Here is a 16,541-nt window from a genome sequence, read left to right on the forward strand (position 1 = left end):
CTGCTCTAATTAATATTTAACAATGATATTAGTTGAATAAGCAAACATTATCCTGGTCATTGGCACATTCAACCCCATTCACAAAGTGTGCATAGTTGTTTTAAGACTATATGAACCAGAAGGTCAACACTCACAAGATAAGAGAGGTCAATCTGTAGTACGAGCTCTTACCTCATGTTCAAAAAATCGGTCTTCAAGGGTTTTGTCACCTGGATTGCTACCAGCGCCTTCAAACAGCAATTTATATTCCTGAAAAGAGTGAGGGAATCCATTTAACACAACTAACACCTGAATCCTGCATTAGATATGAAAACATTTGCCTAGATCAACAATGTGGTGATCTGCAGTTAATTTTTTATTACACAGGAACCACAACATATACAGAACCCCATCATGCCAACCCAGGTTTCTAATCTAAACATTTTGAGTTTTCCTTTTTTAAAATCACCTTTTTATGTTTAATGCCCCTTGTACCTGACCCACTCAACATGCAGGATAATGGCACTGGATAATAAGGACTGAAACTACAAGCTAGTCAGAAGTGTTTTCTGCTTAATATAAAAGTTAATTTACAAGGAGGCTATTTTATAATGTACTTCAGCCCCGAACAGCATTCATATCCTGTTACATGCTTTAATTCCCTTTGCCAACCTATTTTATTTTAGACAATAGATGCAGCCTTCTCTTTAAACAACGTGAAATATCCGACATTAAATCTAACAAAAAAAGTACAGTGCTAGTGTCTTACTTTCAAAGAATTTACAAAAGCAGCAATCTAGATAACAGGTCATAGCACTGTTCCCTTAAATAAACACGTAAGAAACTAAAACCTGGAACAAATTGATCTTACTTTTCATCCACTAAAAATGTCCTTTCCCTTTCCAAAGACTATTCCTCTCTCAAAATGCATGTCATCAATGTCATAAACCCCTTGCCACAAACCAAGCACACTTCTCAGACACATAAGCCTAACAACCCCAACCACATCCAATGCTCCCTTAGTTATTAAACCATAGAGCTAACTGAATGTTTAAAACTAAACTGCATGCTCATCAATGCTTGGCCTGCAAATACCCAAGATGCTGACAATGACAACCTCAGTGATCTGCACTAATATTAAGGCAGCCTATGCAGAAGAGAGACAAGGTTAATCAAACAATCTATCATGGACTTCCTTGCCCCAAACAAGCAGTACTCTACAGTTGAGTGATCAAGACGATGCCTTCACCACAATTATAACCTGGAATGTCAGTAGAATGAATAACCCCACCAATGTTATAAAACCCGCACCCAGCTGAAGAGGCATACACTGCAGATAAACACCCTACACAGGAGGGGAGTATCAAATTTCATAAGAGGTTGTGGGGGCAGGTGTTTGCCATTACTTCTTTGGCATTCGCTAGACGCATGCACTGATCTGGGTAGGTCTTGTGTGACCTACATGGGCCAAAAGAGACCTTGGGCCTGATTCTAACTTTGGAGGACGGTGTTAAACCGTCCCAAAAGTGGCGGATATACCACCTACCGTATTACGAGTCCATTATATCCTATGGAACTCGTAATACGGTAGGTGGTATATCCGCCACTTTTGGGACGGTTTAACACCGTCCTCCAAAGTTAGAATCAGGCCCCTTATGTCATAGCTGTGGCTTATTGGACAGGAAGATGTTTTAATGACGTGTCTATGTATCAGCACACGCTACACTCGGTTCCAAACATTGTCTTGTACTATGCTTACATTTCCCCATCTGACAATGATGCCTGAAGAACTACAATGGTGTGCATGATGGGATCAAGGACAGATCTAATCCTCCAACTCCTCTCCCCAAGCAAATGTATTTCAAGTTTTGAGAACTCCAACAGTAGGGAATTCTCATTTTATTCCCATGTCCATAATCTGCACAAATATCTGGACAAAATATTTTGCTTCTCACACACAAAGATAGTGCAGGTGAATATTTGTGCTGAACCATCTCCAACCATAACCCATTAGTGATAAGAGTTTCCTTGGGCAGGCATAGAATGTGTCCCTTTCTGGCCCATATTTACTGCTGCAGTACAAGATTCTGTACTTGGGGACTAAATCAGAGAAGAACTAAGCCACTACTTTGCAATGATTAGTGGGACCAGGGCCACCTGTAATATGCCCACAGATAAAATGGAGTCAGGAGTTTGAACCTGAGCTCCGACACCCCCAGCCCGCTAGATTGGTTATCCTCTGGCATCCACACTAGCCCCTCCCTCCCCAGGACTGTTCGCCGACGTGGGGACACTGTGGGCAGTTCTGCACCAGATGCATTGGTTGGTCCGAGACAGAGTGGTAGCTCATGACAAGAGTGGCAGGTGCAGGCACAGGCTTGGACCCTGGAACGGAGACCGGTCCTATCGGCAGGGCTCGGAGAGCAGCAAAGTGGCTGGCAGGGCAGAAGCAGCACTGGAAAAGCAACATTGGAGGAGTAGCACGGCAGGGGTCTGGCCCACTTATCAGGGGAGACTGCCATTTTAGTGGCGGGTAGTGTGCTGCACCCCATCCAATTGCAGCCGCTAAGGATGTGGAGAAGGACTGCTGGTGCCAAGCACAGCTGGAACTCCTTGGAGGTGGCGTGGAAACCACAGGTGGGCATCAGGTGCAAATCAGGCAGTGCTGCAGGGAGGCGGCAGCTGCAATTTTGTTTGTGCTGAGTGAGGCGGCCAGGACATGGTGCAGCAGAGAGGGTGTGGACTGTCCTCAGTGGCTGTCGTAGTGATTTCCCAGTGAGGCTGGGGACCTAGTGGGGACCTAAAGGACTTTGTGTCGACTAACTGGTCCACTGGACTGGCGTGCCCCCTGGTGGGAGATGAGTGCTGAAGGGCGCCTGTGATCATATTTTCAAGATGACTCAGGCTCATGGGCCTTGGAAGATTGAAGATAGCCCAGTAAGTATTTATAAGGATTATATGGCTTTGGTCCAACATAAATGCGAGCCTTATCCGGGGGTGAAGAGGCACGTGACAACTTCAATTTAAGTATGCTTTGCTGCTCCCAGCTAGGCTCAGGGTGGAAGTGAGATCCACAACACCTCCTCAAGGAGGCAAAGGAGGAATGGGACTGGCTGGAGAGGAAGGGGGCATCTGATGACGCCGAAGTGGCCAGGCAAAAGATCAGACTGGCAGATGTGGCACCCACAGCAGTACGAGCACAGGGATGGGGGTCGAGAGTCCCTCCCACCAGTGTGGCAGCACGTACAGAACAGGTGGTGGCCGAGATAAAGTATGAACTCCTCCAGCCCCACAGGAAAACGCTGGAAGTTTTTAGCCCCTGCCCTGGAGCCCTCGGAGGACTAAACAACAAACTCTGGGGTGGATGACAATGAGTCAGTGATTCCTCCAAGGGTCACACGCATGAGTATGGGTGTTGTCCTTTGAGGGGATGCGTGCTGTGAGGAGGCCCAGCTGGGCCGATTTTGGGTTGGCGTTTGTGTGTACGCGTGTGTGGTGAGTGAGGTGATGGCCTACTGGCAGTTCTTTATATAGTGGGGCAAGTCACAATGTCCCTTAGACTTTGAGGACAGGGTAGTAAGCAATACAAAACGTTGGGAGGGGCGACAAGGGGCCTCAGGCATTGGTGGACGGGTTATTCAGGCATTTGGGGGGGGGGGGGGGGGGTCATTTAATAGCTGCAGCGCAAGGAGGTAGGATGTGAGGGGGGGGGGGTTATTATTTGAGGTGCTGCAGCAGCAATTTTTGTATTAGAGCCCTGGCGATTGGTGGGAGGGAGGAGCAGGGTGATGGGCTCGCGTAATCAATAGAGAAGAGGGATTCTTTATCTGTAGATGGGGGGCCCTTTCTCAGAATCTTCATCTTGGAATGTGAACAGGCTTGGGAACAAATTGAAGAGGGTGGTGGTGGTACAACAGTATTTGATGTGGCAGGTGCTAGACCTAGTCCTACTGAAGGAGACTGTAGGAAAGTACCCTTTTTGGCATGGTTACCCTCTTTTTTTGCCTGATGTCAGTGTGTTTGACTGTGTTCACTGGGATCCTGCTAACCAGGACCCCAGTGATTATTCTCTCTATCCCAAAACTCTGTATTAATCTCACAATTGGCATACTGGTGCCCCCATATAAATCCTAGTATATGGTACCTAGGTACCCAGGGCATTGTAGTTCCAGGGGATCCCTATGGGCTGCAGCAGTTATTCTGCCACCCATAGGGAGACCATGCAAAGGGTTCTACAGGCCTGCCATTGCAGTCTGTGTGAACTCTCAGCCCAGACGGCAGGGTGCATGTACCTGTGTGTGAGGGCACCCCTGCACTAGCAGAGGTGCCCGCACAAACTCCAGACCCACTTTTCTGGACTTTGTGAGTGCGGGACGCCATTTTAAGCATGTACTGGACATAGGTCACTACCTATGTCAAGCTACATAATGGTAACTCCGAACCTAGGCATGTTGGAATCATACCCCAATACTTTTGCAAGTATTGGTTGTATAATTCCAGGCACTCTGGGGGCTCCTTAGAGGACCCCCCAGTATTGCTTCCACAGCCTTCTGAGGTTTTCCAGGCAGCCCCAGCTGCTGCCACCTCACAGACAGGTTTCTGCCTTCCTCTTGCTTGAGCTCAAGCCTAGGAAGGCAGAACAAAGGATTTCCTTTGGGAGAGGGGTGTTATAACCTCTACCTTTGGAAACAGGTGTTACATGGCTTGGGAGGAGTAGTCTCCCAGAGTCACTGGTATTCTTTGAAGGGCACATTTGGTGCCCTCCGTGCATAAACCAGTCTACACTGATTCAGGGACCCCCAGTCCCTGCTCTGGCACGAAACTGGGCAATGGAAAGGGGAGTGACCACTCCCCTGTCCATCACCACCCCAGGGGTGGTGCCCAGAGCTTCTCCAGAGGGTCCCTGGATTCTGCCCTCTTGAGAGGCCAGGCAGGTGACGTGTCGTACACCCCTCCTGATAGGTGGTCACCCAGCTAGGTGACCAATCCCCCTTTCTGGGGTTTTTAGGGTCTCTCTTTGGGAGGGTGGGGGGAAGGGGGGGGGGGGGGGTGAGTCCTCAGATTTGGCTTGCAAGATTCCAGCAGGATTCCTCTGCATCCTTACTTCGACCAAAGAAACTGCATCTGGATTCTCCAGTACCAGACAATGTTTCTCCGGCTCCTTTCAGCTTTTCCAACATTTCCCCAGTCGTACATCCTCTGAGGACAGCCCGCCTTCGGTCTGCAAAGGAAAGAAGAATGAATCTCCCTTAGAGTGAAGGAGCCACTCCCCTGCATCCACAGGCACCAACAGCAACAACGACCGGCTGTGTGGATTCCCTCTCCTGCTGAGCTGCCTGAATCATGCAAAACGGGTGGTGGTTGGAAGTAGTCCAGACGATCCTCTCTGCCAGCTGTCCAACTTTGGTGGAGGTAAGCCCTTGCCTCCCGACACTGGACAGTACCCCGTGCACTGCGTCCTTTGCGGCTGCCAAGGCTTGTTGGCACTTCTTCAAAGGGGTCTTCAATCTTCGCGTAGCTCCAGCCCTCAGCACTCCCTTCTGCAACGCACAGCTCCCCGAGTGGTTCTCCTGTGGCGTGGTACTCCTTTTCCTAGTGCTGCGTGTGCTCCTTTTGCACCTTCTGTGTCCCTGTCTGCTGGGACTCCTGTATGTGCTGCCTGTGCTTCTGTGGGCTCACTTCAACTTTGAGGGTCCCCTCTGACTCCCCCTCCCGTGTTCAGTCCTCCTGGGCTTTGCTGGTCCCCGGCAGCACCACTTTCCGCCAACCGCAAGTTTTGCCTTTACCAAGGCTTGTTGGTGGAATCTGGCATGCAAACCCAAATGCAATCTTCCTTCTGGTATGGGACATCACCTGCCTCCTCCAGGAACTCGACTCCAACTCCAGGGCTGCAGTTCTGACTTTCCTCCTGCACAGTCGACCAACTCCTGCAATCCTCAGCATGGGGGGTAGGTGCTCCTGCCCCCACTGGACTCTGCTTTGTCTTCTGGACTTGGTCCCTTCTTTCCACAGGTCTTCCTCTTCGGGAATCTACTGTTGGTTTCTTGCAGTCATCTCTGGGTTTTGCAATTCTCTTTTTTTCTTCTAAGTGGATGTTCTGGGGAAATTCTAGTAATTTACTCCTGCTTTCTTGGTTGCTGGGGGGTGTGGTGGTGCTTACCTTTGTGCTTTCCTGGTACCCTCAGCGACCCTCTGGTAAGTCCACTTACCTGGGTGGGGGTGACACTCTTGCATTCCTATTTTCTATTGTGTTTTACCCTATTTGCACTTTTAAAAAACTATTCTTATGCCTATTTCTGACTAGTGTATATAACTCGTGCATTACTTACCTCCTTAGCCAGTTTTGCCTCTATAGTAATTTTGGTGTTGTGCTACCATAATAAAGTATCTACAGTGGTACTGCATGAGCTTTGCATGTCTGCTAGGTAAGCCTTGGCCGCTCATCCACAGCTACCTCTAGAGAGCCTGGCTTCTAGACACTTCTATACACTGCCTACACTTCACTAAGAGGGGATACCTGGAATAAAGTGTAAGTACCACAGGTACCCACCACACACCAGGCCAGCTTCCTACAGAGATGCATCTAAATGGTTCCCACTGTGACTTTTTAGGAAAGGGCAGGTTTCGGTTGCATGTCCACTTGGGCTACTCATCTAGCGAGGGTAAAATAATGGTCCCTAGGCCCACACCATTACAGGTGACGCAAACATGGATAGAATAATCATGATGCTGGGCGGTGGAGGGTGGTCTGTGGAATGGGAAGCGTTTTATTGTAGCTTCTTGATATTGTGCCCCTAGGTTGCAGGGTTCCAGCCGAGAATATGGGGAAGTGGATTACGGACTGTACGGAGGCTGTGTTGCTGTGAGAGGGGACCACAATTTGATTCTGCGTGGGACTGATGATCATATTGTGCAGTCAGGAGGAAAGCCCAAGGATGACCCAAGGCTTTGCTCCTTCCTGGGGTCAATGGGATTGGTGGACTTGTGGTTGGTAACACATCCAGGCATGGCAGTTTTCACATTCAGCTAACACCTGGAGCTCGCTTGTGCACTTGGATTACTTTCTGGCACCAGGGTAACAGAGTTTTAGGTGCAGAAACACTGTATACCTGAACAGGGGTATATCAGATCAACCACCAATTGTTACTGAAATGTGAGTGCCTGGGCCCTGACGTGGGATGGGATGAGCTGGTAGCAGGGTTCTTGAGAGTTGCTCGACTGGGACACCAGAAGTTTCATGTCCAAACATGAAGCAACTATTCTCGGGAGAACGAGGGGTCGGTGTCCTCTGTGACAACGCTTTGAGAGGCATTTAAGACAGTGTTCCAGGGTAAACTGACTGCACATGTAACAGGCAAGCACAAGGAACAGTTGTGGAAGGTGCAAGAGGAGGAGCTGTCGGAGGGGCGGGCAGAGTATGTCATGCAGTCAGAGCCAGACGGGGCTTGGCATTTGACTCTGTTGTAAGAGGAGTACCAACGGGATGTTTGTCATGAGGTGCAGACTTTGTACCAGGTGCGGCAGAGTAGACTTTGAGGCTGGGAGTAAGGTGGGTAAGGTGCTGGTGTGGTTGGCCCAGAGGGAGGAGGGCCAACGCTGTATCCCGGCAGTGTGTCTGGCGACCGGGACAAGGGCGGAAAGGCCAGTGGTGTTTGCCTGAGCTTTTGCTCATTATTTTTTAAGGCCTCTCAGCTCTCGCCCGGGGCAATGGAGGGCATGCAGGGGTTTGTGCATGATCTTCCGATGCTCTGTTTGGGTAGTGAGGCCCGGAAGTGGCTAGAGGCCAAGCTTACAGACAGGGTGCTTGCAAAAGCCTTGTCCCAGGTCAAAAGTGGGAAGGCTCCGGGTCCCAAAGGTTTCTCCCCGGAGTTCTTTAAGTGTGTGAGGAGCACAGTCCTTAAACCGCTGCTTGCACTGTTTTGTGAGGCTCAGTCTGACCGAGTGTTACCGTGGGACTTACAGTAGGCGCACATCGAACTGATTCATAAACCGGGGAAACCCCCAGGTGAATGTGCTTTGTATCGCCGGATTTCCCTGCTGAATGTGGAGAGTAAGCTGCTTTGGCTCGTAAGCTGCCTATTGGGAAACATGCTCTTCTCTTGGACCTGGACACCGAGAAGGCATTCAATACTGTGAGGTGGCAATATCTGTGAGCTCTTTTGGGGCAAATGGGGCTGGACCTGAGCATTCAGGTATAGATGTAGCTCCTGTACCAGGGCCCAACAGCGAGACTGCGGTTGAATGAGGTGTTGTCGGAGGTGTTTGACTTGTGTGTCGAAGTCCCAGGTAGGGGTGCCCCATTTCCGTGCTGCTTTTCTTGGTGGTGATGGAGCCGCTGGCAGTTTGGTTTCACTGGGACGTCCAGCGAGTGCAACTGTTCTGGGAGGGGACCGTGCACAGACTCTCAAGTGAGGGGGGGGGGTGGCCTGGTGCCCACTCCCCGAATGGTTTGCTTGAGCATCTGGGGGGAGGTAATGTTTGGTAGATACTCACTTCTGTTTTGTAATGTGGTGCTTGCGGTGGCCAGGAGGGTTGTGGTGTGGCAGTAGGGTGGTTCAATCCTGCTGACGTGCAGGCATGAGAGTCCAATGTAGGGTGGTGCAGGCAGGAGGAGAGGCAGATTTACTGTGCAAGGGGCTGTCACCGCATGTTTGGGAAGTTATGGGATTGTTGGGATGTGGCGGATGAGGTATGATCAGGAGGGATTGGAGGGGTGGGGAGCTCTGGAAAAGAGTGGGTGTATCGCTAAAGGAACCTTGGATTTTGTGGGTAACATGTTCTCTTCTTATATTTGCAGTCTGAACTGGTCCGATACAGCCACTTAATGGGTATGCTTTTTCTGGGGCTCCACAGTTCCTTAGTAAAATAACTGTACACAATGGACAACACCATATTAACAGGGCTGACCACTTTTGCAGCAGTGCCTGGGGGAATGAGTGAATTGCAGAACAAATGAGGAGCACATGTGCAGCCTGGTAGCAAAGAAAAGAGAGGGGACCTATAGGAAGAGAAAATGGAACACTAAAGGACTGGTACACCAGCACTGACACCCCAGTTCAGATAGATATTACACATGTTGTCAGTGAAATGCCACACCTCACAGGGCAATAAAAGCAGTGGCTGAGGTGGGTTGACTCACTGCTGCATGCTAAAAGCCGTCATGAGCGGAAACAGACTGTGAATTACAATCAAACAGACCAATGGCTAAAGGCGGCCTACCTGAAGCCCTTTTATGTACCCTTCAGTATTTACATATTCATTTCCTTTAATTTTCTGATTAAAAGAGCCTTGCTGAGAGCTAGGGCTGTCAAGCCAGATCTAAAAAGTACAATACACACATGGCTAAGTACTATGCATAAAGGTACAACTTTGTACAAAGTTAGTTGACAAGCAATACATAACCCCACCTACATCAACTTAACATTTGTGGTATCCAATCAGATGCTATAGTTAGAGTAATCACCATATGGGTGGAGACCAAGCCCTCACTCCAAGTAGTGCTTCTTTGCAGCTCTTTTTCTGTTGATTACATAAGGTCGGACAACAGCTGCATGTCAAGCCTGAGATAATCCACAGAGGTTTGAAGATTTCAATGATCGAGAACTAACCCATTTACTTTCATTTGGGAATCTACATAATGGACTGGAATGTTCCTCTTTAAAATCTCTCAGGCATTCGTTGCAGAATTTGCCTCACATTCTCCATCAGTGGGTAAACAAATCTCTTATCTATTTATATGATGGAAAGTTTTGACCATGTAAGATTTTGCTGAGCTGAGAAGATTTAATCCACTAATGTGTTTGTTAGGTTCATAAATTTCTATTAATTTAATTCATTGGAAATTCCTGAGGTGACACCTTATTATTAATTATGGTCTCCAGACATGGATCTGCTTCAAATGCTTCTCTCCTCCTTATCTCTGGGATGAGAGAAACATTTGGAGCAGGTCCAGGGTCTGGATTACAATTTGAAACACTAAACATGCATGGGAAGCAGAGTGGAAAAAGCAAGCATGAAAGAAAGTATTTACAATCTGAATAGCTCCAAATATAATGGATTTGAAATACTCTTGGATCCTACCATGATGGCACAAAATGGAAAATGAAGATGGTCACAGATTGATGATTTGTATACACTTGATTATCCATAGGCAATTATTTTCCATTTAGAATGCTACATAAATATACTTCATCTAGGTAGCTGCACCCTATGTTACAAGTCTGCAAAATACCCCATGTGTTCTTTGATAAATAGCCAGATTCTAGCCGATAACTGCACATTTATTAGACTTCTGGTGAAACTGTGTGATTGTTCATATCACAATTGACACCTGTCTGGAGATAACATTAATTGCTGCCTCAGAGATAGCTATTCAAGAACAGATTTGTAATGGCAATGTTCACATTGTCAACAAACTGTAGAGAGAATATAGCTAACAGTCACAATCTGGCGATGTTCTACTGACTTTGGTTTTCAACAGAACAGGAAAAGAAGCTTTAACTAACATCTAGAACAACAGATGCACAGCAAACCACGGCCGAGCAGAACAAAACAGTTTATGTTTGTGCCATAAAAACATACTGAAAATAAAGGAGATGACCACTAAAAGACAATTTGTTAGGGCATAAGGTTTGGGGAATTGGATAATTATATCAAAACATTTTATGGTGAGAGAAGACACACCAATTATGCAAGTGCAGTCTCTGTTTTTCACATTTCTATTCTATCTTACAGTCAGTGGAAAAACATGACTATGAACCTGACAGCATTTCTTTTCATTAATAATTATAAAAGAGCAACTTACTGGATAATAATCAGCCACAGCTTTCACTTGCTCGTAATCATCAGCGCGCCCCAGCTGAGCCAAACCCTCAGGGTAAAGCTTCCCACAGTGTGGAAAAAGCTTAGCTCTGTCTTCTTTAGACAGCTCGGTCCCAAAGGAGTTAATGGTGATGATGAAGGCTCGTCTATCAGCTTCAAACTTAAAAGGGGGAAACAAGGCAGAATATTAACAGCTTTCATTCTTCATCTAAAAACAATAAATTAAAAAGCTTGGTACAGGGCTAAACAAATTGTTTGTAGACACTGAAGTGTTCAAGCTTTATAGCGAAGACAAAAATGAAATGTAATGTCAAAATGGGTCAAATTATGCTACGCTGAGTGACAAAGCGAAATGTGTCATTTGGTAATCTTAAACATATTTTAAATAACATACCACAATTCTACATAGTCTGATCAATAAGGGATTCCATGACCCACATAGCCATTACATACAGGAGCAGTTCAACATAGCCACAGAATCCTAAGGCTAGGTGGTACCTTCTAGAAACCAAAAGGTTGGAAGCACTGCAATTATTTAACTTGTGTATTGTTTCAAAGTCCATTAGAACAGTTTTATTCTAGACTCTAATCTTCATTTATTCAAATTAATTTCTCATGCACAAATGTCCAACAGATCTAATTCAATATTACATAAGTAGATCCAAGGTTCACAGTATCAAGATAGTACAATCAGTGAGACCAAACCAAACAGCCAGAACCTGTCTCAAGCCACTTTTTAAAGGTTAAATTAAAGTTTGTAGCTCCTACTTGCAGTACACCTTAACTTTAATTTGATAAACTGCATTTTTGATGGCCACAGTAGTCAATATGTCCATAAATTGTTCAAGCACCCTTAATTCATAAATGGACCTTCAGAGTCCACTCCAGTTCTTCAACCAATCGACAACCTCACAAAAAGACCAACTCCTACTAACAACAATAGTGAGTCATTCTCAGTAATTCAATAACAATTGACTAAAATATAACACCAACTCCATAGTCTACAACAACAGTTTACACAACATCATCCAATCAGCTCATGAAAAGGGTCATATTTCTTGAACGACTGGAGTGTGTTTTTTCCCCTAAATGAAGTTTCCGTGGTGAACTCCTAAACCTGGGACTTAAGCGTTCCTTTGTTTCTGCAAATACTTTGTGGGAGTGCTCAGTGGAGCACTCTTCCCCCTTAGAGGGAAATGCCCTTTTTTTCTGAAGGAGGTACAGGGTCGGCTACCTTTTCCTGCCACACCGTATATACATACACTTTCTATTGTGCTCACTCCTATCAGAAGACGATGATTCGGATCCCACAAACAAGTGAACATAATATCCTGAATTTTTAATAAATTATCTACAGGTAGATTTTTTTGAAAGAAGTCTATACGTGTATTTATATCATCTGAATAAAATACAAAAACTCCTTTCTAACAGATACTGATGTTGCCAACACTGTACAGTTATAATAAAGAGTCATTTATGGCCGATCTAAACCTACTTGCGGAAGAGTTGTAATTACAGGTATGGACAATTCGGGTTTCTCATGGTTGGTCAATCTACCTATTCGTAACAACTGGTTTTGTCAGGATCACCATGTTCTCCTCAGACTCAAAGCTCCAACACAGGCTCCCAGACTCCCTTGCAACAATGTGACATCCATTTGTGCCTGGATGAGAAGCCGCTGAGAAAAGGCATCACAGAAAATGAGATGCAGACTCCTCTCAGGGAGATCCTCTAAATCCTCAAACATCTTAATTCTTGAATGCATTCCAAATCAGCAATCCAACATCACTGAGTTATCAGAGAACCATTCTCAACCTCACTGAAAATGGCAGTACTACTGCCACAAACCTAGTAGTGCCTTTCAAACTACAATACCCTCCTCTTGCTAAGACACTGCCTACCCATGTAAAACTGATGACACCCACCAACTATAATGATGGAGTAGAAAATTAAGCAAATCTCTGTGGCCCTATGACAAATTGGGCACCTCATATAGTCCCAAGGATGAAAACAAGCCCATTCTCCTGGCAAAAAATGTATTCTTTCAGACTCTAAATTCAGAGAAATTCAAAGTATATCAGGAACTAGTAACAACTATACAACACGGTCCCTTTCAAGCACAGCCACACACTGTGATGCTGTAATGAATCATTTCAAACAAAAGACTGACAGTCTCCATGCTAATATCCCTACATTTAAACACTTCTACCTTGAAAAGACCTCCAAAACAGACTCCAGTTCAGCCCCTTTTCTAGGGTTAATTTTGGCTACTAAAAATGAAGTGTCATAAATCCTCCCAAGCCTCAAACAAACACACTCTCCAGTGGAACTCGCAAAAGCATTGCTGTGCTAAGATTGTGCTAAGAAACACAACCAGGCCAGGGTCGGTCTACCAGTAATTGCAATCTCAATAATCAATTCCTCCTTCTGCACAGGAAATGTAACACCTGAGATGAAAGATGTCAATTTGGTGACTATGGTATTATAATTAATGTAAAAAAAAAAAAAAACACATGGTTATCTAGACTATGGAAATTAAGAGCATATGCTAACCAGAGCTGACGTTCTATAACTAATATGAGTTACCCAGTAAATTCTAACTGTCCCAGAACTCAAGAAAAGGTCCAACTTTATTTTAAAAAGCAAAAACAAAGTTGTTACATCAAGTCATGAAATCTGGATTTTTTTCATTTTCGAAGGAGTTCATTTTAAACAGAAGCTTGCAAAGTGACTTGGGCTATGGTGTGCAGTACAGTTAAAATTACATTTTTGAAATTCAACTTGTCTCACTAAGGTTATTAGCACTAACAAGAAACCCTCTGATAAAATGTCCAGTGCATTATAGCCAATCCTGCTAGAAGGGTGCACTAGGTTTACAGATGTCTTCAGTTTTAAAAGCCCGAATTTAAAATTATACAACAGTAGAGTTAAGTTCATCAAACTTAGTGCTTACATTGCTCCCTGTCACCCAACATCAAATCCAGTAAACATTTTCTCAGGTGTTTTTTCCACAGTCCCATACCTGAATCGTTCTGGTTTAGTTACACAATATAAACCTTTGCATTTGAGGGCAAAACCTCAAATATTAAACTCCTTCATATGTTTTACTTCACATTTACTACCCTCTAAATTGAGTAATTTAGTGTTGTAATGTACACTATCAGCTATCTTTTATGGTAATTGATCATATTAGCACTTTCATTCTCTCTTTATCATCTAAGTCTTAGATTCCTTCAATTTCTTTTAACAATAATTTTAAAACATTCAGGTTTTTCAGGACTGTTCATAATAATGAGGATCAAAAATGAACAACACAACATTATTCACAATGTGGTGTTGTCTCTATACAGTGGTATTATTACTTTTAACAAAGCTTAACCTAGAAACTGCATTTTTACGTCACACAGACTCTTCACATTTCATTTGCCGCTCACTATTTCTCCAAGATAGCTCAATGATCATTCATGTATAGAACAGTCTACTGGCCGTGGGCCTTGTTGGCATAGAATACTTTTTTTTATTTAATCCCCTTCGACAAACCCCGTTGTTACTCTTTCAAACTCTGCTAGTGGATCCACAGTTTAGAAGGATCAGGCACAGAGGCCATACTTCAGAGAGATCAGGGCCTTATCTGTGGAGTGAATGGTCTTTGACGCTACAACAATCCAAGGTCATATAGCCAACTGGAAGGTTTTGCTGAGGGGTTTCTCGGTTTCTTTGGCTTTTTACTGTAAACGCCCGCTACCAGTGCCAAGAAGCCTGAAGGTGTCGGTGCTCTTTATAAATAATACATCATCATTTTATATATTAGATTGTTAAGTACAAGTGAAATACATTACATTTGTGTGAGTGAAGTATTAAAAAATAAAAACTTCACACAAACCTTTCTTTCTAGACTATACAAACTTTTTTTTTTTATATAGTTATGGTCTCCTCTAGCCCTGTACCACAAAGAGAGACACTAAAACATTGCTTTTACATATGTTAATGCTGGTGCCAGAGAGAACTTTTAGCCACCTTAAAACTGAATGTCGATTTGTTTACAGTCACCCTCTTTTCAGAGTTGTAACCAATTTCGGATGGAAGACCGTAACTTGTGTAGTTACTCCAGAGCTTACGATTTTTTTGTGGATTTGTCTGTTTGCCACACACTGCCCCTATGGGTCACATGCAATATTATCTAGTAACAATACCTTGAGACAGACGTTAGAAGATTTTATGCAAACTTTAAGACATGTGGGTATAAAAAAACAGCAATAACACTTGTGCACTGGCTGGCCGGTGCAAGTCAATATCCACATACTGTTTATGGCTTCATTTCTGGTTAGTCAGAGAGGTACTTGGCTCTAATATTTCAAAAGAAAAAGAGTACTACTTTGACAGAAGCCATTCACAAATTGTTTAATGTAGCTTCTATAAAGATATATCTGTCTCATTATATTTCTAACTGTTTTAGTGTGTAAATGTCCAATGAGTGTTTTAAATGATTTAATTTAATATCAGACTTAAGTAAATAATTGATATATGAGACCGTTCAGTTTTATTTTTTCTTCTGTCGAAGATGGTGTGTATGAATTTCACTCTTGATAGGCAGCACAAGATGCACTTCTAGTCCAATTTTATCAGTTTGTTATTTAACTAGTCATATGGTGCCAACATAATGGTTTACTAAAGTCAACTGCCCAATCAACCTTTCACAAACCAGGAACAGCATTTGTTGATTTCTTGATCATCTTCCTGATACTGCCATATAATTGTAATTTAACTTGATTTGGTATTTTTCTTTGTCAAGGAAGTCAAGCTTATCCAAACATAATGTCAAGTTAAATTTATTTACTATTTTAAAACATTGTGGCACTTAGTCGGTCTTCAGTAATTTATGACAATATCTGCTAATGTCTCATCTACTTTCATCTGAACGGGATTAGATACTTTAGATTGTCAGGGGAATTAACAGAGATTTGAAGTGCTTCATTGAGCCTACTGTAGGCAACATCTAATGGCTCTACAAAGTCATACCTCTAGGATGGGGCACATGGCATCTGCGTTCGTGCCTCCGAGCGCCTTGCAAAACTTATAAAATGATTCTAGATATGCCTGAAAAACAAAGAACACAAAAAATGTTATCTAAGTATATCATATATATACAGTGTAAATTGCAAAAGATTAAAGTGAACATTTCTGAAGCATAGCAAACATTACTTTTCCCCTGGAAATAGTCCCACATGCCAACTATCATCTAGTCTTTAATAGGTGGATTTGCAACACTAAATACAAAAAAGCTATTAATGTCTAATGGAGATTTACCAACTAGAAGAATAAGTTACTTACCTTCGGTAACGCTTTTTCTGGTGGATACATTAACTACCTGTGGATTCCTCACCTAAAGAATACTCCCCTTGCGCCAGCTTCGACGGAAATTTCTTCTAGCTCTGCACGTCGACGATGATGTCACAATTGCCCGACTCCACGCGACGCCGTAAACCGTGAGGAATCCACAGGTAGTTAATGTATCCACCAGAAAAAGCGTTACCGAAGGTAAGTAACTTATTCTGCTGATGGATACACCTACCTGTGGATTCCTCACCTAAAGAATAGAGTCCCAAAGCAGTACTACCTCCGGAGGTGGATGCCTGAATGGTCAAACCAAGAAATCCTGCAGCACCGAGCGAGCAAAATGGCCATCCCTCCTAACCTCAGAATCCAAACAATAATGTTTGACAAAAGTATGGAGGGACGCC

The 16,541-nt window shown here is 44.2% G+C and overlaps 1 protein-coding gene across 1 annotated transcript in view; it reads right to left on the minus strand.

The window, feature by feature from the left end:
• The window catches only part of ATP6V0D1 (ATPase H+ transporting V0 subunit d1), a 231,999-nt gene that overhangs the window by 80,781 nt on the left and 134,677 nt on the right, over nt 1–16,541 (minus strand). Inside the window, exons 5-7 of the mRNA XM_069217611.1 lie at nt 15,820–15,897; nt 10,784–10,960; nt 172–249 (exon numbers count right to left, since the gene is read on the minus strand). Of these exons, the coding sequence (XP_069073712.1) occupies nt 172–249; nt 10,784–10,960; nt 15,820–15,897 (333 nt within the window). The remainder of the gene's footprint in view (nt 1–171; nt 250–10,783; nt 10,961–15,819; nt 15,898–16,541) is intronic.

This window comes from Pleurodeles waltl, chromosome 12 (assembly GCF_031143425.1).
Source record: "Pleurodeles waltl isolate 20211129_DDA chromosome 12, aPleWal1.hap1.20221129, whole genome shotgun sequence".
NCBI classification, from domain to species: Eukaryota; Metazoa; Chordata; class Amphibia; order Caudata; family Salamandridae; genus Pleurodeles; species Pleurodeles waltl.